The sequence below is a fragment of the Ostrinia nubilalis genome, chromosome 20 (assembly GCF_963855985.1).
Source record: "Ostrinia nubilalis chromosome 20, ilOstNubi1.1, whole genome shotgun sequence".
Taxonomy (NCBI): Eukaryota; Metazoa; Arthropoda; class Insecta; order Lepidoptera; family Crambidae; genus Ostrinia; species Ostrinia nubilalis.
This window is the reverse complement of record NC_087107.1, coordinates 5,719,615-5,742,734: the sequence shown is the minus strand read 5'-3', so window position 1 is coordinate 5,742,734 and position 23,120 is coordinate 5,719,615. Positions and strand designations below refer to the sequence as shown.

At 35.8% G+C, this 23,120-nt stretch overlaps 1 protein-coding gene across 4 annotated transcripts in view; it reads right to left on the bottom strand.

Moving 5' to 3' along the window:
- The window catches only part of LOC135081512 (protein trachealess), a 199,362-nt gene that overhangs the window by 13,915 nt on the left and 162,327 nt on the right, over positions 1 to 23,120 (bottom strand). For all 4 annotated transcript variants that reach the window (XM_063976226.1, XM_063976227.1, XM_063976224.1 and 1 more), the window contains 3 exons: positions 18,026 to 18,264; positions 4,580 to 4,656; positions 1,070 to 1,159 (listed from right to left, as the gene is read on the bottom strand). In XM_063976226.1, coding sequence (XP_063832296.1) covers positions 1,070 to 1,159; positions 4,580 to 4,656; positions 18,026 to 18,264 — 406 coding nt within the window. The remainder of the gene's footprint in view (positions 1 to 1,069; positions 1,160 to 4,579; positions 4,657 to 18,025; positions 18,265 to 23,120) is intronic.

Here is a 23,120-nt window from a genome sequence, read left to right as displayed (position 1 = left end):
CGGATGTCTTTCTAGCGCCGCCGAAAATTTCAGATTACATCGTCTGACTCTATCGTCTCTACCGCGTGAATGTGAGCGTGCTTCATGAATGTACGTACGTTACTAACTTACTATCGACAATCTGTGTAGGTGTCTGTAAATGGGCATGTAATTTACACGATATGCACTTTTGTTGAGACAATTTGAACTACATTTCTTTTTCGAGGATATCAACTTTTATTTGCCAGCGTGGGTAAAAACATTCAAAGCATTTGTGATATTTTTATACATGTGCTAATAAAAGTATGCGATTCATGCTGATAAAAGCAGTACAATGAACTCATATAGTTTGCAAGTTTTCTAAAGTCCACCAAAAGTGTGCTCGTGTTTGGATCTTTCACTATTATTATGATAAAATGGCGATAGATGTGAGCTAGGATCAAGACCAGCAATGTCACTCAGATTATTACGTGCTCGCGTATCCTCTCGAAATATTTCCAGATCCCAGTAGTATTTATTGGGTCCATGAAATCAGCACCTACCCACATAAAGTTTGCCGCAGTACTGTACGTCCTCGACTTTACGACGACTGTCGCAGGTAATTTGTGGCAATACAGAGAGATTTGTCTTTCACTGGGAAGTATTGATGGACTGAATTTGGTAAGGTTGCAAGAGTGCCTTATGTTATGATGCAAACATTTAAGATTATTGGCAGCAAACTGGCTATCAAAGCCACGATAGCCGAAAGGTGAAGGGGTCGGACTGAGCGAATTGACATCCGAGGAACGCGGGTTCAAACCCGGCCACTGCTCGTATAATGTGATGAACCTACTCGTAATACAATCATATTTAGCTTAGTACGAGGGGTTAAGGGGACTAAGCAGTTGAGTTAAACAATTTGGCCCACGATCTAAAAACGTGTAACAATAGGACTAGGTACAGCAGCGTCAAAAGTTGACAACACAACCTTATTCCAATTGTAACAAAGATGTGATGCGAAATTTTTGGCTACTTTGGGTGTCACGAACTATTTGTCACTGACTGTACCTACTTAAATCCAGGTAGAAAAAATTAAATGAAGAATACTTACTTGTGATAATCCTAAATATATAGATACAGTTTCAGATATGTACAGGAACCTGCCATCGGCCGCTACCGACAGCGCGAATCCGTCGAGGGACTGTGGACAAAAAACAAACCATTTGAATTTGGAACCAGCAGCGCTTCAAGCTCAAGCGCCGCCGTGTCTATAACTTGGATCAGTATGGTCGGAAAAACAAGTAATATACAAAATAATGTATTTTTACAGACAGTCAAAAAAACCTTAGATTAAGTAAAGTACCATACGGACAGCACGGATTGTGATTGTGGTCAAATACGGCCTTGTTCTACATAAAAAATAAAAATAAACTATTTTCCGAATGCTTGTATCATAATCGTCTGTGTTTTGATCATAATCATCATTCTACACAAATAAAACATATTATTTTATAAAAGAATACAAAAAATGGAAGTTTGAAATTAGTTATTGCAGCGCATCACAACAAAAAATAATAATGTAAAGAAAAGAAAATATTATACATATTATTTTCATAGTGTCAATTCCCGAAAAAAAATCTGCTTGATTAGCAACCAGTGCAGTTTTTTCAATCAGGTAATAATGAGGAAAAAGCTAAAACTTTGTTTTGCATACGATACACAAGGTGAAACTAATAGCTCTGCATCTGGCATCAATTTTCTATTGGACTTAAAAAACGTAAATAAATAGAACGATGATGACGAAAAACGATCACCACGAGCCAAAATAACCAACTCGATATAGCGCCTCTAGAAAAGACAAGAACTTTTAAATAACTTAAAGCTTCTCAAAAGTAGAAGCTTATTTTTAGGAATTGTAACGAACGTTTTGGTTTACAAATGTTTTCAAAGTGGAAGCTCAAATTTTGTATTGTACTAATATAAACATTACTCAAAGAAAAGGCATCATAAAGTGAAAAGCAACATAAAGAACGTTACATTAAATAATCTACTAATTATTTAAAAATACTTTTTCTATAAAGTGCCAAATAAAAAATCTTTTCTTTCTTTTGATTTGTCTACCTATCGTAAAAGCTAATCAGAATGTAAAACTTGTCACTTCTAGGTCGAGTCAATCGACTCTACGTCTGCGTCGCTCTATCTCAAATTTTAATGAGATGCACGGTTGACAAAATACATCTTGGAGATGATTTAGTTTTTATAACAAAATTTGCGTTTAATCGGTACGAGATGATAGCTAGTAAAAAAAATATGGATTACTACTATTGTTGATGGTTCACAGTGTTTTATTTATTTATTTACGGAGTACGTGGACCTAGTTTGGGTTCCTATCAACATTTTAAGTAGGTGTTCGACATGAAAATAATAAAATTGTTGTCTTATACTTTTTTGGTATTGAAGTGAAGTTTACATTTTGTTAGTTTTGACGTTATGATGGGTAGTTGAATGGGTCATATTTCCTACTTGGGTCATCTTCACCTTTAGAAAATGTGGTCTTATTTAGAAGTGAGTTGATAATATAGAACAGTGTTTTTCAACCTGTGGGTCGCGACCCCCTGGGGGGTCGCGAAGCCTCTATAGGGGGGTCGCGAGAGGTCGTAAAATCTGCCTCAGTAAAAAAACAGTAAAGTTTTAAGATAGATTTATCCGAAATCTAATTATGCAAATGCGTAAATGTTGTATGGATTTAAATATTCAGTCCCTAAAACATCTTTGTAACATTAAAAAAAGCATGAAAAAAAGCGAAAGGTCGGGGGGTCGCAAAAAATTTTTTCATACTAGGGGGGTCGTGTCATGAAAAAGGTTGAAAAACATCTGTTGATTTAGAAAGTAAACGATGATTCAGTTATTTAGCATCATTATCATCTTTGAATTTGATGAAGTTTTAATTAAGCTATAGGACCAACAAGAGTAACATTCATTAAGATGTTCGCTAAGTTCGCTTCTCCAGGTACCGCCAAATCCCAGGCTGCCCTTAAGTTTTTCAACTTTATCGTAGTTGGTAGAGCAACGGCCTTCCTGCGCTAGCTTTAGTCGACCACGTGCAATTTTCGTTATATTTATAACTCAGACAAAGAGATAACTTCAATGCCGTTTTCGCAAACATCGCGTTCCTACACGCACGTCCTTATTTTTTCCGACAAATCGTACTATTTGTCCCGCAAAGTGTTGCACTCGCAAAAAACAAATCGAAGCAAGGAATCACGTACTCCACCATTTTCAGCTCGGAATAGAAACCGCAGCACCCACATAATGACAGTTACCGATTGCACAAATGATAATTTACGTGATCGAATGACAGTACCTATAATAGATTTTTTTTTCGGTTAACCCTATCAAATACTATCAATGCCCCAGAAAATGTGTGTTTGATTAATTTTTGTTATGAAATTTAGTGAAACCGGCGAAATATCAGATTGGAGTGTCGTAAATGTATGTGTCACAGTGTTCTATTGTACGTATGCTATTGTAGTTTTGTAATAAAAAGCGTGAAGTCGGTCGGAGTTGCGTAATGCAAGTCAAGTTCGGCGGTCCGGCTTTTTGTCGGCACGATGAAAGTAAACACATTTGATTGTAACTTGTTTCAATGTCACAGTGACTCTTGATTCTGGAAGTTGGCAAATCCTCTCAGTGACACGCGGTTTGTGGTGACACGATGTATATACTTAGCAGCTATTTGCTTACTAAAAAATCGTAACTGCCACATGGTAGATTGATTGTAGAATCTCATGACAGTTTTCTACCTAAGGTTATTAAGGTTTTTTTTTAAATAAATAGAGTCAATTCATGTTTTAGGTAGCTAGGTATAATATAATTTGAGACTGAAACAGCCGGAAAACGGAATATGAATTGTTATGTCGATAGTAATACCTAACTGTTCAAGTAAACCAAACCGGACCAGCCGTGCGTCATTGTTTTAGTAGATTTATTTTTTCTTCGCTTATTAACTGGTTTTTAACCCAAAACGATCCTTAGAATGGCTAGGTACATGATTTTGCATAAAATAGTTGAACTGACTTGTTTAATCGGGTATATTCAGCGTCAAATAGTTCGTGACACCAAAAGTGGCCAAGAAGTTGACAACACAACCTTATAAAGACACAAGACGTGTTGCGAACTTTTTTTCTACTTTGGGTGTCACGATCGCGAACTATTTGACGCTGACTGCACCCAGGCGCGGATCCAGCCCTCAAAAAAGGTTGTGGGGACAGCGGTGGCTTAATTAGCAAAGTAAGACTTGGATCACTACATGCCCGGACATACAAACATACCTATCGATCTTATCAATAGATCATAATTAAAACAAGCAAATTAGGGTTGTGGGCATGCCCACAGTGCCCACAACGGTGGATCCGCGCCTGTCTGTACCTATCCATCCATAGCATTATTTAGTTTTTCCTTATTTAGGATTAAAATGGTTTTATTCGCTACACTCAAATGACATAGCAGAAAAGTCCCGTATCCAAAATAAGGCGCCATCCAAAGATTGTACTTGCAAAATAGGGATGGTCCTGCTCCTGCATTAGATACTAAATATCTGATGATGATTATGGATGTATACCTGGAGTATGTGTGTGCCTTGATGCTGCTCGAACAGGTCCATCGCCAGCCCTGCCGGCGTTCTTCTGCTCTGGGCACCTGGAACAAAGAATGGATGACATTACAAAAAACCCAATAAAAGAAAACGTACACAGAATGTATGAAGGTTTCCCTTTACGCCAAATTAAGTTAGCATTAAATAAGTTGGAACGGTATGATTCAGAAGGTCTTTAACTAAAGTTTGACCGCTTTCAGAAAACCCAGGACTTTACGCGCAGTTTAACCGGCTGCTATTAATAAAACAGTCTATGAATTTTAACTAATAAGTATTTCAAAGATCTTTTATTTATTTATTTAGAAAACAATTATAAACATTTATTTTTTCTTTCTAACGGAACAATTAACTAAGTAGAAAATGTGTGCGAGTATTTTTGTACTTGAAGGCAAATACTGCAAGTTTATCTGCATTGTAAAGCATGATCCTAATATGCAAGGATATTCAATGCAAATTAGCTGACGCATGGTGCAGTAGATAGAGACATCCTGACAACGATAGTGTCAGACGTCTGAGGGCCTAGTGTGAGTTTTTATTAAACTCACTCACTAGTGAGCGCGTTTGATGTAATAAACTCACACTCAGTCCACTGTAAGTAGACGTAAGGACTAGTAAAAATATGGAAGTGGATAAGTTGCACTTATTGGTACCTAAAGGAAGTTTTTCCATTTTACTTGAATGAGAACTTTAACTCAACCCCTAGATGTCGGTGGAAAGGTTGGCGTCGTCACAGATTACCTAATACCTACTTAGTTAGGTACTATGGCGTTCCTAATAAAAGCAAACTACTTATTGTGAGTTCGAACTCAAAATCCCCTATCCTAAAATGAAGTTCTTAACAACCGAATAAGTAATTCTTACTTTTTCTTTTATTTATATGCTTGCTTAAATTAAGTATAATGCTTTTGTTAAATGACCATATTTGAGCTTTTTGAGCTTGTTCTTCATCATCGATATTATGTTTATTTTACACCACACAAAACTTTTAAACAACCTTTCACGCCTGTCTCTTAGTCAACAAGACAATAAAGACATTAAATCATCCCATTCATACGAATCCGAGGGTAGCTAGCCGTCATATAAAGCAGTCTGCGTGCGCGCACGTAACCCGACTCCTCGCGATACGATCGCATGACGGATCGAAGCCGGTAGCAGGGTTCACGTTCTGTGCCTGTGGTAATGGAAACATTTAAATTACAAATCCCTGTACTGGGAAGTAGGTATAATGAAACATCTTAAAATTTAGATTCTAAAGAGACTCATGAGTTTATCTAGTCAGGCAATCATTTCTATCGGCTCTAGCTATAAGTATTGTTTGTTTTCCTTGATGCTGAAGTCAATGAAACTTATGTTAGATCAAGCTGGAGCTTAGCTTCATTTGACGGATATTGAGAGTCTGGTCTCATTACACCTACCTACCTATTGCATTTAGGTAGTAAAGATTTTAGGGCATTTTTTATTTTGATGGTGTTATGTAATTAAGTACTCGTATGTTCAAAATCTTTAACTATGTTATGAATTTAATTCATAGGATGTGTAAGTTTTTAAATAAAACAAGCATAATCATTATATTGAATTATGTTCCACATTAATAAACTTGAAAAAATACAATAAAATTCGCAACTTTTAATCGAGATCATAGACCACATCTAAACCTTAATCAGATTGCCTAAATTACAAAAACAACCGACTAGCGACTGTCGCTCGTGTTCATGACGTCACATTTTCGTGACGGCGTTTCATCGCGTTATAAAATCGTAAATAACATTGCGTTCGTGGTTCCACGTCTGTTTGCATGTCCGACGTCACGACTACCCGTCACGATCGTTAGCTGTCCTTGCGCTCCGAATTATGGACATGTCTGATGATGTAGTGTCACTTTCGATTGGGAAAACGTTACATCATTTTCGAAATTCGAATAGAAACAATGGAAAGCGTAGAAACAAATTAATCTAAGGCTGGGTTGCACCATCTTACTTTAACTTTGAAAAACTCCATAGTTTGACAGATTTTTGACGTTTGTATGGATAAAAAACACCGGTTATAGTTGTGTGGTTGTGTGGGTGTACCGTCAAAGTTGGGTGGTGCAACTCAGCCTAAATATCGAATTTTGCGGACTCTATTAATTAAAATATTCGCACTATAACACACGCTAATTGTGAACCAGCACTAAAGACGATAAATCTATAAAAATAATGTCATACTTAGTTGTCGCCCTATTAAAACGCAAACTTTTAAAAACAATAATCTTTCCAATATAAGAATTAATTTATTTAGGACATTTCGTTTAATGAATCGATCAGAAGTTACTCGAAATTCAAGTTAGTATTACTTACACTTATCACAAGAATTTGCAAATGATAGACATAAAGTAAACAACCAAAAGTTCTTATTGTAGTCGTGACATGCAAAGCGAAGTAGCTCTATATTCATATCCCTGTTCATAAAACATACGACTTATCTTACTTAATATCAGAATACATACGTAAATAGCTTTGACTGAAACCCAAACTGTTAAAGTTACTTCCGTTAGACAATAAAAGGCAAGGATCCGTTCACACACATTTAAACACATGATCAAAAACAATGCTATAAGTACATCCTTTGATAAAATCCGCGAACTTTTCAAAGCGTGGTTAACATGCGCCGGCGCAGTCGGCATATCAAAGCTGCGTTGTTGAATTAAATCGTAAGGAACAAGCCCGCGGTATCGCGCCATCTCGCGAGTTAAATACGAGCTGTACCAAATCTGCGGTCATGTGAACTTTATTTTATAAGCTGTGGTAAACGTCAGGTCGAAGGAAGTCAGTATAACTATTTTCTTGACGATGAGTTTTAGCTTTGTTATTAGAAAATCAATGATTATTTTTAAAACTAATTTATCTGTGTACCTACTGTGTATTGGGGGGTAAAATAATTTTTTTGTAGAGTTTGTTCCTAAGTCCGCCTAGCTAGCTAGGTACCACCATCTTACCTAAGTCTACTTATCGTCTTGACAACAATGCTAACAGTATTGTTTGAGTTTCAACAGTTGGGTGTACGATAGCCAGTTCTCTCAAGTTGAGGGTTTCGGGTGAAGCTCGCTTTCATGCTGACTTTACCATCAAAGGTGGAAAGAGTTTCCTCTTTGTAGTAAAAAAATATCTAAAACTGCTGCACCAGTTCAAAAAACATAGCTCCGAATTTAGTAAGCCCAGTGTAGGTGTCTGTCATTTTATGCCTTCTCCCTTCCATAACTACAACTTTTAATGTTTCCCCATTACAATGTACCCTAGACAATATAATACTTAGCTCCTCGAACGAAACCATTAGTTTTACTCCGACGAACAAATTTTTATTAAGGCCGCTAAGTCGTCGTATAATTTTCTCGTTACAGTGTGACTGCACCCTTAAGTCGGATCGTCATTACGGAGGTAATTTGTTGAGGCATTAGTAACTTAATAAAGTTTGTCGACGTCTTTATTAAAACGCAGACGTATTTGGTTTGAAGATTTGAATTATATTTAATTTATACTTTTAATTTAACGGTTGCACGGTTTGGCTGTTGAAGTAATATTGGCCTAGTACGTTAGATGTCAACCATCAAGTTAACCATACGTGCTCTGGATGGAAAACAAGATCCGTCTCTCTAAATAATGTAACGTTCGCTATGTCTAATGATTTCTATTCGATATAACTTTACCTATTTCCCCTAGACAAAGTAACAGTCCGATTTTTCATGACCGCTTCTCTAGTATGACCGCACCATGCAGCGTCTTTGTTTCACCGAATGTGCAAAATATGTTATTATACCACTGTTTAACTTCTTCCATACAATGGCTAACACATCTTCCTACATAGTATAAAATACCAAATTCGCTCCCGCTGTCTGCTCTCTTAGATTATGCTGCAGATTTCATTGCTGTTTTCAGCAATAGAGAGATTCAAGAGGAAGGTTTATGTGTATAAAACATAACACCCGTGCGAAGCCGGAGCGGTTCTCTGGTAATACTTATATAAAACAGTTTTATTCTACCAAAAGTTCCAAAGCAACCGCGACAGTAATTGAATATGTTCTTGTAAAGTCAGAACGCAAGGTCCAGACAGAACGGGCAAATTTAATAAGGCACCCCACACACTGGCCACTTAACGAACCGCTGCGCGCGCGATTTGATATCGGCTAAATGCTTGGCTGTGTGTTACACCGAATCATGGTTCAATGCAGTGTTATGATCCAGGGATCTTGGATGTTTAGGCCTATATTTCGAAACAACACTTAAAAATGTCAATAACAACACCTAATACCTAATAATAACTGGCTGAAATAACTCTTTAATTTCTTTACAAAATATGAACCATATCTACAGGGATAGGTAGACGTTTACTGGAGATAAAGTGACAAAACAAAGTCTCTCATAAGTGCGAAAATATCGAGATATTTTCACGACTATATTATTTCAGGAACTTTCAAGAGCTAGCTTGAAATAAAATTATGATAAAATGAGCTTCTAAAAACATTAAAAATGATCCCACTGACTTTTAAGGTTCATAGTTACCTGATATTTAGGTTGTATTTTTTGGACCCATAATCCTACTTAAGTAACCACACTGATTTAAATCAGGTGTGCTTCTTACTGAAAAAAAAAAAGAAATTTTGTTTTCATTAAGCTTCGGTGTGATATCCAAACAGGTCCGGCGGGCAGTCTGAATATCTGTATTTAGAGGTAAAGAAAGCAATAATTTGGCCGTATTTGTCCATCGGCCAGTGCCAACATTTACCGGGGGTGTTTTCACAGGGCGAAATTAAATAAAACCCGCACTAATGCCGAAAGAGGGTAGACACGCGTTTGTTTTGGTGATCAATGTATTTTATTTATTGCTATTTCTATTATATTTCTTTTTTGTTGCTTTATGTGGTTTTATATTGGTCAAGAAATGGGTTATATACTATCCGTAAAGCGCATACTTATTTAGGTACAAACTTTTTCAAAAGCACTATGCACTCAAAGAACAAACTTTGAAGCACTGTAGGTACTCGCAATCCTTATGAATGAATTATCATACAAATGGGTTTATTAATTATTAATTTAGTTTTCTAAATTGGAAAAAGTCGGTTTACCAGTCTGTACCTACCTTGACCTCGTCATTGCTTCGTCTTCAGGAAAAGCATGCCTAAATATTTCCCGTTACAAATAGACGCGTAGGAACTTATTTAGGTTTATGACAAAGTAAAAAAAACTTACAGAATTTGAAGCACTGTAAATACTCGCAACTTTTGCAGAAGCGAACATAAATGGATACATTAATTCATGATTTAGTTTTCTATGAAGAAATCGGTTAGAGTCGTTTACCAGTACCTCGCCCTAGTCCAAGCTTCGTCTTCAGGAAAAGCATGGCTAAATATTTCCCGTTACAAATTGACGAGACACTTATTTAGGTTTATGACAAAATAAAAAAAAAACTTACAAAAATGTGACAAAACTTTTTGTGACAATTTGTCAATAACCCAAAAGAACACTGCTTAAGAAGCGCTTGCCAAAATGTTGCCTCTTTAACACACCCCAGCAATCACTTATTCAGTAGCTGTTTACCCATTCAAGCGAAGACACTACAGTGCCCGCAATTTGGCTTAAAAAAAGTGGCAATAGTCCTCAAGAACAGGAGGGAAAAAGTGGCAATGAGTCTGCCCTCAAGACCGGGAGGGTAATTCTTCATTAGGAGCCGGTCAAGTGGCGCCCCCAGGGGGCGCAATCAACGCGGACCATGTTATTTTTGGGGGCTAAAGTTTACTTGAAGACTGTGATGAAGCTCACTTATGTGGCCAGTCTGATTAATATTATTCAGCTATTACTTATCATCGCATACCTACTGGATTAATAAATTCAGCTATAAGGGCCTTCGCCCACGGTGACTTTCACCGCTACTAACGCGCGTTAGTTGCATTTGCAAACGCACTACAGAAGTGATGCCAACGCGCTACTAACGCTCTACAGCAGCACCATTAATACCATTGTTTAAAAAAGTATAAGCCTATATGTTATCCCGAAGTGGTGGGGCAAAGCTATAATTAGGAAGTGTATTAGTGCCTTGAAAAAAGTTTTGTTTATTGATTAAACTAAAAGAAACTAACGTAATAAAATCAATATAACTAGTTAGGTACAGTGTCAATTTTAAAGCCAAAACAAAGGCAGATAATAGAAACTCACAAAAAAAAAGAAAACAGTGGTAGTAGTTACGCTGCATTTCGGACAGACTTCGCATAACCCCCGCAGCCTGAGTCCATTAAGTGAGAAATACCGAAAAATCACGACACCGAAACAGTAATGAATTGTAACTGGCCAATTACACGGTCGGGCAACCCTTCACCGCTCGCGGGGTCCACTCGACCCGTCCAAACGATCGATGCCAAATAAAAATAGCTACAAAATCCCGGAAAACGATCCCACATTCGGGACACGTACTGTCAATATAGAATGGCGCAGGGCGATGATTGTGATGCACCGGCTGAAGGGAACATACAAAAATGGCCCGGCTGGTATAGATTGAAAATAAACGCTTTTTGTTGAGGTGAGTGTAGTGCGGCATAACGAGCTGCAGTAATTTGCACGTGAATGCTTAATTTGTTTCGATGATTTTTGCATAAACGCGCGTAATGAAGTCGCAGACAGTTATAGTTTTTTTTTAAATACTTTGATTAATTATGCAATAATATTTTAACACGCTATTTGTGCAGTCAACCAGATTTGTTTTATATTTTGTTTAATTTGTCCACAGTAAAAAGTGAATGAAAATGATATTAAAAGAGCTAATCACTACCGAGATGAGTAGTTATTAATTATGTTGGGTTAACAAACTATAAGCATCAATGAGTGCAATAAGTCCGTACTTTCTGATACCTTACATAATGAAATCAACATTCTGTATAGCTCACTAATCATTGTGACTTAGTTACGTGACAATCCGACATCAATGAAATTCTTTTTCGTTTACCGTCTTGCAAGGGGCGAGAGCTGAGCGAGCAGTATTTAATATGTACAGACGACAGCATATCAGACTGAACATTTTTGTAGCAAAATCGTCCCTATCACAAACATATTAAGGTCCCACGGTATTTAGCTTCAGTTGCGGTCGCCTGTACCCCAGGGTCACGCGCCCAGTTCATTATAGCCAGGATTAGCGGAAGGGTTAGCATTGAGTCGAGACAGGAATTCCGGGAACAGTATTAAGGGATAGGGAATTTTCTAAGGAACGTCTATACATATTAAACGGAGAAAGAAAAATACAGCGGGATAGGTCCTTATAATAAGGCATTATGGAAATGTAACTTTCATTTGCAGGGGTTGTATTAAACTATAGTTATTGGCTACACCTTTTATGATGACAATGTTATGGTACTTATAAAGCACGTTCCCATTTAATATCATGATAATATCAGGCTTAGATGACATTTTATGTGAAATAATCATGCTATTTTTAAAAGGAGTTTAATCTTTGTATCCTTAGCTTTATGATTATAAAAGGCTTAATGCTCATTACCCATTTGTTATTTATTATAATGTAATGAGGTATGAATATGTGCTCAAAATACGTAGACGACTAATATTGTAGAGTTCTAGAAATTAATTGCAATATTTTTTCAGTCACACACGAGTTAGTGTCACACGTAGCCATACTTATTACCTATACATTCCAAAACAAAATTGTCAAAATAAAGCGGACACAGGCGAAGGATCCTAACACATTTCCTCCAATATTTCGCTGGGCTGTGTCGCCGGGATGTATTTTCCCTTTATTTATTGTTATTTTTCTATTTCGCGGCAGATGTGCCGCGCTATGATTTACGGTGGCCTCGTATTAAGGAACGTGAATTATAACACTACTTGGACCGGTCAAAGGAATGTTTTTGTTTTTAGTTTCGGCTCTACATTTGGACTATTTGGAGCGCAATATTTTGGTGTGGTCAAGTAGAACGTGACTAATGCATTAAATTAAGGGTTAATTAACAAGTTATGAGAGTGATTAAACTGAATAAATATTTTTGATTGATTTGATTTGATTGTTGAAATAATACAATTTTTGTCAAATGAACAGGTTTCTTTCTTTGTATTTACCTAATTTTGAAAACATTATTTAAAGATAGGTAATCAATACGAGAGATAATAAGTAAGGTATACATCCTAATTTAAAGAGTTAAAATAACCATAATGTATTTAACTTTGTACTAAATTTTAAAGTAAGCTCTCAATTAGAGCCCTCACTGAATAAACCTCTCCGTTACCCTAAAAGAGTTATCGACAAAAACGCATAACTCAAAACACCTCATAAAACATTAACATCGAATCTGATAACCGGTTAAAATCACATACGTCCGCTCGCCGCGATATCCTACGCCCTTCTGCCATAAATCAACGGTGCTGCCACCACACGGCAATATGGGGAACGAAACATGTGTTTACCCCGAAGTTAATTTGTCGAATTTATCTGCCTTGTCTCCGTGTATAGTATTGAGAAATATTGCGTTTCGTACAGCGGTTCCTGTGAAATATTATCAGCGTTTATTTATTTTGGTTTTGTTTTCGTTAATAACAGTTTACTTAGCAAGGTGCTAATTAGGATGGCCGAGTAATTTATCACCCCGTGACTTAATAAAGTAGTATGTAGCAGGTATTAAAAGTTACTGTCACGACGGTAGAGTTCCTTAAACCGACTATACAGTGTGAGTCACGTTAAAATGTACATATGAAAATAGATGAAACTAGACCTATTTTTATCGACAAAAAAGAGGTCAAAAATTTTTTGAGTTTTTTTTATTTTTTATAGAATTTTTTTTCTTCCAATTACTTATTGTAAAGAAAACGTAATAACTTTTAAACTAAGCGGTATATCCTGATAAAATAAGAACAGTAATAATGCTAAATAACAGGCAATACTAAAAAATACATAAAATACACAAAAAATGCCAACAAATAATAAAAAATGATACTTTTCGAAAAAAAATATGCTTTAAAATTCGTGTTTTTTTGGTTATTTGATAAATTTCTCCAAAAAATGCCCCTATAACAGGTGGTTTTTATTACTTTTTATTATTCTCTATCGTATTATCTTTGTAAAACCAAAAATCGCATGTCTCTATCCCTATCACAACATTTGCTATAAACGTTTGAACAAAGGCCTGCCTGCCACAACATTATTCTCCGCTACAGGTAGAGACAATTTTAATTTTAACTAAAATGGTTATTTTTCTTCGAAATCTTTTGTTTTTATTTGAAATCTAACTTGTCTTTATCAAAATTACAAATCGAGAGCCATTTTCAGTTTCGTTGATAACGAAGCTTTGAATGGCGCGCCCGGAGAGGCTTAGTTCAAACGATCATTGCAAACGTTGTGATAGGAATAGAGACATACGATTTTTGGTTTTACGAAGGTGATACGATAGAGAATAATACAAAGTAATAAAAACCACCGGTTATAGGGGCATTTTTTGGAGAAATTTATCAAATAACCAAAAAAACACGAATTTTAAAGCAGATTTTTTTTCAAAAAGTATCATTTTTTATTATTTGTTGGCCTTTTTTGTGTATTTTATGTATTTTTTTAGTATCGCCTGTTATTTAGCATTATTACTGTTTTTATTTTATGAGGATATACCGCTTAGTTTAAAAGTTATTACGTTTTCTTTACAATAAGTAATTGGAAGAAAAAAAAATCTATAAAAAATTAAAAAAATAACTCAAAAATTTTTTGACCTCTTTTTTGTCGATAAAAATAGGTCTAGTTTCATCTATTTTCATATGTACACTTTAACGTGACTCACACTGTATTATTATACCTATCTGATAGTTCAAGAAACAATTAAAATCTAGATCATACTTAATAATAATAGAAGTTATAGAATATTATTAATAATAGATTATGAATGCAAATAGCCATTGTAGACTGTTAAAGTCTTCCAAAACAAAACTTGTGTTTCAGAATATAAAACCTTCAAAAGAAAATTTGCGTGGGTTCCTGCATGAAAAAGCTCTAGGTATTTTATAACTTAAAAGCTAATTTGAAATAAGTTGTTTTGTTTTTAGAGAAGTAATGAAGAGATACTTAAACAATAACACGTTATTATTGTTATCTGTAACGTCCAAACGGTGAAAAAAAATCAACCCCAGTGAGACAAAATCACTTCACTCGGAAAAAAAAACCAGCATTTTTTACACAAATCACAAACACTGTCTAGTGAGGCGTGTACGCAAATAAATGTGCCTTGGGGACCCTGATCCGCCGCAATACGTCAAATAAATATTACCTATCGGGAAAAATGCAAACGTTTGTTTTAGTGAGTCAACATGCCACATGTGCTTCATTATTGGTTATGCTAATGCCATAGATTTATGTACGAGCTTGATTGTGGAGGCAGGTCTATTTTGTTTTACATAATGGCAATTTCAGGTGTGTGGAATTCTGTAGCTTTAAGTTGAAGTATTTTAAGTAATTTTTTTGTAGAGTTGCTGTAGAGATTCGACTGTATATCTCATAAGTGCACAAGCATGGTGTAGTTTCTATTAAATTTAACATATTTGATATAAAAAGTACGTCTGCCGTGCTGGCCAACTGCACTAAATTCAATTTTAATTTATAGGGTTTATAATTAGATCTATGTTTTTTTTTTATCAGAAAGGTATTGGTTTTTCATACAACTATGGTATTTTTAATAAAAAGTGAAACAAAATTGCAGTCTCAAAAACATCGCAGCTTTTTAAAGCACACTGTGCCTAAATTCGTAACAAGTGTACCAATAAAACACCCCAGTACAAATCCAATTTTGGCCCCTAACGCGTTTAATGCGACCACGGGGCGAATCACTACGTATGCCACTGTCATTTTAACTCAATTTTCAAGCCCACCTACATGCATTCAAATAAAAATATTTGAGACTATAAGACACGAGTTAGGGGCGTTAAAAGTGTCTCCAAATGTTTGGGGAGACAAAATTTCGAGTTTCCAATATACTCACGTAAGCAATAAAGATTTGAGAGGAAATTCTCTTTAAAATTACGTCATTTTGTCAAATGTTCGTATAAACAACTAGCTTGTTTTGACTCAAAGCATTGGACAACGTTTTTTTTTTGTTTTATGTAGCTTCGGCATTAGGCATGGCTATGGCCTTGAATATAACTCACCTATCTACTTAAAAACTCAAATAAGAATGCAAATGACAAGATAAGCCCAAGGCTTGTCAACACACAAATTGTAAAAGACACCGTCGGTATTAAAAATACTTAATTAATTCAGTGGGGTAGACCCCTTGTAACAATACGCCGCGATTTGGGCCAAAATTTTTAATCTAATCAATTAACAATCAGTGCAAGCGATATACCGCTTGTTAGTACTGCTTATTTGGTGAACGTGACTTGGTTAGTGTATTCAAATTGTGGCGGGGTTCGTTTGACGATTTGGCTGCGCGCTTTAATTGGCGTTACCACTGTGCTTTAAGCCTTGTTCGCACTAGTTGAGTAATTTAGTAGAATAACTCGCCTTTAGTAACTAAACTACTCGCTTTTGAACAAAAAACCATTCGCTCTTTGGTCCAGTACAATTTACAAGTAGACTAGTGTGAATTAGGCTTTAGGTTGCCAAATTAACATTATTAGCAAAACCATAGAACGCAATAAGGTGTCGTTCTTTAGCTAAGAACTGCGGTTTTACTACGTCCAATTACTTTACTCAAATTATTATGAATATCTTTCTTCATGGTTGCCACTATTCTACTACCGTTATTGATCGATTATTGCACCAATTTTTCAATCATTATCCGTTAAATTCGAAATTACAACAACTTGTTCGGTTTCTTACGAAATTCAATTATCGATTCGATATTGTTCCATAAACATAGACAGAACCCACTAAACAAAAATGTCTAAGTGAGAATTTTGTAGTCAGGAAAAGTTCCCATATTCAATGGCAAGTCTGCTAAAAACTAGTTTAAAAACTAAATTAAGACATAAATTATGTCTGAACCTAAAAAGGAGAACTAATCGACTTTAATATAACGTAAATTCGCACAAATACCAGCTCTATAGGCATCAAATTAACCGTAGTTACGCGTATAATGCACGTGTAATTGAATGATGGACGACTGGCGCTGACAACTGGAGTGACAAGCTGACAAGTCGCTAGATGATTAGTTGGTATTAGGTACGTACTAACAAACTGGTGACCAATGTAATTGACTGTAGTAATATTGATTATGTCATAAATACTGAGTTATAGAACACAAAAATAGTAGAGAAAACTACAAATGAGTCATTAATTAATACTTTATAATACTTCAAATTAAGCTTTCTGCGATAAAAAATACCTTTATTTTTTTTTACAAGCTTTTGTATATTTAGGAAGCTTTTTTACAAAGCATTACACTGTGATCACAAATCATAAAGCATTAAGTACGCACATTTAAAAATCTCTGTTATTTTATTTGTTAATGTTAACCATAGTTAAAAATCTATAGTTACTACCACGACCATGTAGAGTTAAATCGATAACTTCAAAATATATGCTGCTGTGTACAGTTTAATTGGTAGTTTTTCAAAGGATATAATTTGGCATAAATTGCACTTACCTAATATTTCAAATTCCAAAACAAACGCCGATGGCAGAATGTAAAATTATTTGTTTTGCCGACAGTACCTATGGGGGGCTAACGAGGTTACCACCGACAATGACATGACGAAGGCAAATCAGATTGCCCGACCCTCCCGGTTATTTTAAACCTAGTCAGTCATTTTGCATAGTTTTACGCGGGCGCGAACTACTGTGCGGGGAGGCACTTCATTTATTATGGTCCTATTTATGAAGACCATGAATTATTGTAAAATTATAAGTAAAACTGTGAGCCATTTTTAGGGTTTGAAAAGATGGTTTAGTAAATTAATTTACATCTCTTTATTAACCTAGTCATTCATTTTGCATAGTTTTACGCGAGCGCGAACCACTGGGCGGGGAGGCACTTCATTTGTTACATGCCTATTTATGTCAAATCAGGAATTATGGTAAAAATATTATTATTAAAATAGGGCAAAATGTTAACCAGTAGTTACTTAATTTACATATTTTTAAACATTCTGAAATAAAATCTTGTATAGGGTTAAAATGTAGGTACCTATCTTCTAATGTTAATATGTACTCGTATTTCAAAACAATGCTGAAAGAAAAGTAAGAAAACCTATTCAATATCAGTCATGGATATCTGTCGTGATTGGTAAAAATCTAAAAAACGATCAAAAGTTCTATACATATATAAATGTCATTAAAAACTGAATTTCATAGTTTCTTTTTTATTTAATTTTACAGAGGTTATTGATCGGTTTTTTGAAGGTTTTCACTGATCAAGTTTCATTATAATAATATTACGCACCTTAACCGTTTGCAACTTACAATAATTACCTTTCAAAGCCTTGCTAGTCGGAGGTGGGTCTCGACTCCATGGTGGATCCCCATGCCCTGAGAAGTCCCGTAGTTTGAGGTAGCTGATCGTCAGCCTGATGATGGAGGCCTTATCCAGCTGGCTGGTGATGGCAGCAGGGAGTGGCAGCATCTTCGCCAGTTCGTAGAACTCGTAGTTCTCCTTGCCACGTCTAGAGCGCGCTGCATCTCTACTTTTCTCTTTTCGAAGCTCGAGGATGCTGTGGACAAAAGAGTTTGTTAGTTTTGTGCGTTTTTGATAAGGAATATTTGCGTGTGCCCTCTATTATATGGGGCTGGGAGTTGAACTGAGGAACTAGTCGATTCCAATATTATGTATAGAGCTACTACGATCTAAGAGGTCATTTGAGGATCTTTTTTAGCGCCGTTTTTTGCCTACTCTATTTGCTAACGTGTATTTTGTTTGATCACTCAACTAAATCTGAAAAAAATGCGTCTTTCCTGTCGACATTTTTTTCTCTCTACACAACCTTATTATTCTAGACATACCTACACTAATTAAAATAAGCCAACCCAAACAAAAATATGTTTCCATTTTTTCCACCAAAAATATTCGTAACTCCACAATAAAATGGTGGGTAGAGACATATTTTTTCCCACACCTGTTTCTGGGCGGGCCGGGCAGACACTCCCCCTGCCCTCCCACTGGCGGGCACTAATGAGCCTGTGTTTTACCGACGCATTTACATACGAAATGGATCAGGTATAGTCACACTCGATTTGTGGGAAAAATATGCAATGGAAATGTGGTTGAACGGTTTTCTGTGTCCGACTATTAACTCTGTCAGTGACTATAGTTGGTACTCTTTTCATTGACTTTTTGATTTTTTTCTCCTGATAGATCATTATTTATAAATGACTAAACATGAAAGTCAAGTAAAAATTGAGTAGATACCATGTTTAGGTCTGTTTTTATGTAGGCAAATGTCTCAAAGCGCAGGTAGGGTCCAAAAAATAAAGAAGCAGACAGAGCCCCTTATTTAGACACTATTTGACGTACATAAGTAAGTACCTTTGGCCAAAACTGAACAAGGATTATTTTAATTTCATGTCATATTTCATTAAATTTTTTCAAAATCAAAATCAAAATCAAAATTTTCTTTATTTGTTTAGACTAATTAAATTAGTTCTTGCAAATCGTCAAATGCTCTTAAGGAGCCTATACATGTCTCATTCTTTTTTTGCCCTACCAGCGCTTCGAGAAAAACATCATTTCATTTGATTTTATTTATTTATTTTAAAAAAATCATGTCATATTTCTATTAATTTCATGTCATATTTCTTCTTCTTTTCCTCTGTGGTTATTGTGTTTCCACATTTGACAATGTCACGTGAGCATACTGCTTAGCGTTTTTGACAACCCATTCGGTAGTAGGTACTAAGGTCGCTTTAACACGATAGTTTTTCTCAGCAATTTAATAGTACGATCGAGACTTCAGCAGCTTATCAAGTTTACTACTAGGGTCGTCAGTCCGCAGCGTAAGCGATCCGATGATGTCCCGGTTTACGATGTCTCGCGAGGCCAGCTTTATGGACACCTGAGTAAGGCCATTCGAAAATGGAACGTTTTATTCTTTTGTTTATGCGTTTTCTATGTGCTCTCGTTTGAGAAAAAGAAAAAGATTGCAGAAAACAGCCAGGTTTACGACGCTGACCAAAAAGGTTTCGATTTTTTAAATGAACTGCTTTCAAGATTCATCATGCTTATTTTTTTAAATTAAAAACTTTGAGGTTCATTGTCCCTCAATACTTATTACATAAAAGTTATATTTTTATTAAGTCCTCTCATTCTATCAAATTAGACTGTCTAGATATTTATTATGGTTGTTTTTTAAGCACTAGAGATACAATTTACACAATTACATAAAGAATATTTAATTTTCTAGGTTTTATCGAATAAATATAAATGCAGAATTAGTAAGTAGTTAAGTTTCAAAGTAGCCATTGAATTCCATCACGTCCACCATCTTACTTTATCCGTTTAAAAATTCAGATCCGGCATAAATCTACATTTATTTTAGAAACTGAATAAGATTGGTACCCCACAACAGTCTACGAATCATTCATAAAATGCACGTACATACTAATACAATAGGATAGACTTATCTATCAGATCTATGGTGTATTACGGACTACGTTACTGCTTTAAAAAGGTTTTAAAGCCGGTCTTATAGAACCTAAGTTCTTATCGTATGTAACTACAGCTCGGGGACTAATAACTCTTGAAAAATAAAGAAAACCCTTCTATAAATAAGATTGGAGTTGCTGATTGCAGTTAAAATAGTATTGTACTTGATTTAACGTTTACAAGGGGTCAGCTCGGTCAGTTTGGGCAAGAGGCGGGCGTTTGATTGTTTAAAATAAGTTTAGAGGGTGGCCCCGGGACAATGTAACCTGATCATTTTGGGGTGCATTATTTTGGACGTTGTCGTATTAATTTGATTTGAAGTACATTGCTGAAATATCAATTAAGGTCTGAGCTAGTTTGTATTTTTACTAAAGGTCCAAATGACATAAGATTTGCCCATTATGCATTTAACAGACTTTCAAATTGACTGGTGATTATTTTCTTGTTTACAAGTATTCTTTTTCCCTTGTTTTCATCTAAAATATTCCTGTTTCCACAATAACATGATAGAAAGGTACCACTTTATTTTTATTTTTATCCTAAGTTTTTTTTTTCAAATTAGTATGCTACCGATTTCCTTTTGGAATATGTGTTTCTTTCCCTTTTAATACTATCTTCTGTAATAACTAATAATAAATACTAATACAGCTAATGTGACACCGCTACCCCTCGTTAACACGTCCACCGCCACGGTGATAAACGACGGACGATGACGGGCTTTGTGAAGTATTAAACGATTTATGTACTCCCTGCTCAATTGCTACGATTGTTCTTATTACTTATTATGTCCAGTGGTTATTACAAAAGCATGTAAAGATAAATTTGTGAATCGCCAATTATTAAATTATGGTGTTTTTCAGTCATTATGTTGCTCTACTAATAGAGTGTTGATCAATGATTTCTTCTATGAAACTGTTATAGAAATAATAGACCAGCTTATTAACCCTAAAAGATGTCCTTTCTATAGGTTAGATTACTTCAGCACAGTATAAAGCACGTTTATTTTTGATAAATAAAATCTTTACAGTAAAAAAATATGATAAAAGGTGCCTTTAGAATATTTTGAAGATCTTTTCCTTTTTTCTATTCTTAAAGTACGCAATTAATTGACAAATAAAAGTACCTACATAGGTATATAAACGTGTAGTCACGCCAACTACCCGATTAAAACCAGAAAACTCTCCGCAAAGATATCTTAAAATCGGAAAAAGTGTTAAAAAGCATCCGGATTAAAACTGTTCCAACAAAACGGGGTTCAGATTCCGTTTTTCGATTCCAGAACCGGGCGTAATGGTTTTTATGAGGCATTCTGGACTTTTACACCCAAATGGATAAGTCCCCTGTCCTCCGTGCCAGGTTGGGACGATGAGTGCTATCGGATTTTCAGGAACGTGACGATGGTCTGTTTTCTTTGGATGTTGAACAGAATCTTTCTTTTGGTTTTAGCTTTTTCACGCAAGGACCATGGTAGGTACCTACGTATATCAAGTTAACCACTGTGGTATCTAGCTTTAATGTTCCTTAACGTGGATATTTTTCTAATTTCTCTAAAAATTTCTTAAAATTTTATTCATTTTTGAAACCAAAATGTATTTATTTATTTTTCCAGACGCAACTTAGGGTATGTTGATACAGATTGAATATTTGTTACCCAAAAAGCTTACTCCACAACTCGTGTCCTGTCCAATTTTTATGACGGACCTCCCTTCATCTTAGAAGTGGCTGTCTTTAAGTGTCCGCGTACGTGCCCCGACGCCCCGTACACCTGGGAATCGAATCCACAATACGCTACTAACGCCTTGACCCCTAACGAACTCGCCCCAAATGAGTGCGTTCGAAAATAGCCCCAAAATCAAGCCACTGCAGTCTCATTTCCAACGAGCTGCATGTTCCGCATTGGTCAACTATGATTGGTGAGCGCCGACAGCTAGAAGACGTAAATGCGAAATTTCGGCACACCAAACTGGATCTTATGACAGGGGAATGACAACCCGAAGTCGCTGGCCGGGAAAATACAAAAAGAATTTTCTTGCAAATTGAAATAGGAGTCCCGGGAAAAAAGCCGGAATCGAAGTATGGTCGTAAAAAGGCGGCCAGTTCGGCTGTGTCGCAGTAGTTACGGTTAATGTGTCCGGGCCAAATTGAGTTGCGCCAGGGCACGAAAATTAGCTCTCCCAGGGGACTGACGAGTGCTCATGTACCGTACGTGTGGCATGACAGGCGGCGATGGCTAAATACAAATGAGTGTCAGATTGCAAGCTGTTCATTAGGGTGGGTAGCTTCATTCTTTAAAATATAATATTTTTTAAATACCTTTTCTAAGCCTAAATTGACAAAGCTTGGGCTATCTAAGTAAACATCAGTAGCGAAATATTGGTTTGTCACAATAAAAATGTGATAATGTTTCTATCACACTAAGAAGCGGCCTCGTTAGCAAAAATTCCCATCTTCAAAGTACCGCAGCAGCACTTAAATGCATTCAACACAGATTATCTCACTCAATACAGGAGCAACAGATTAAAAATATCAATGGGTATCCGACCTCAATGGTTAAATTGTCAATCGGCACATGATGAAATAAAGTTCGTCACCTTTCAACCCTCTAATGCTGGGTTCTATAATCTCACTGTTAAACTTTGTGTCGGTAGCTTAGACCGCTATGGGAACTTCTCGGTGTTTTCTGCTTGAATAGTCAAATGTCTAAACGTTGGTTTTATTGTTGGGGATAAAACTGTTGTGGTGATTGTAATAGGAGTTAATGCTTCAGATACCGTGTTGTAAACAAATACTCGATAGTATTATTACTTAGTAATGGCTTTATATTGAAACTTGGAACAAAATACTTCAGCAAAGTTCGTTCTTTAAAAATTTCAGTTTTTTATCATATATAATTATTTCAAGAAGAACTAGACATTATTTCTTAAGAAA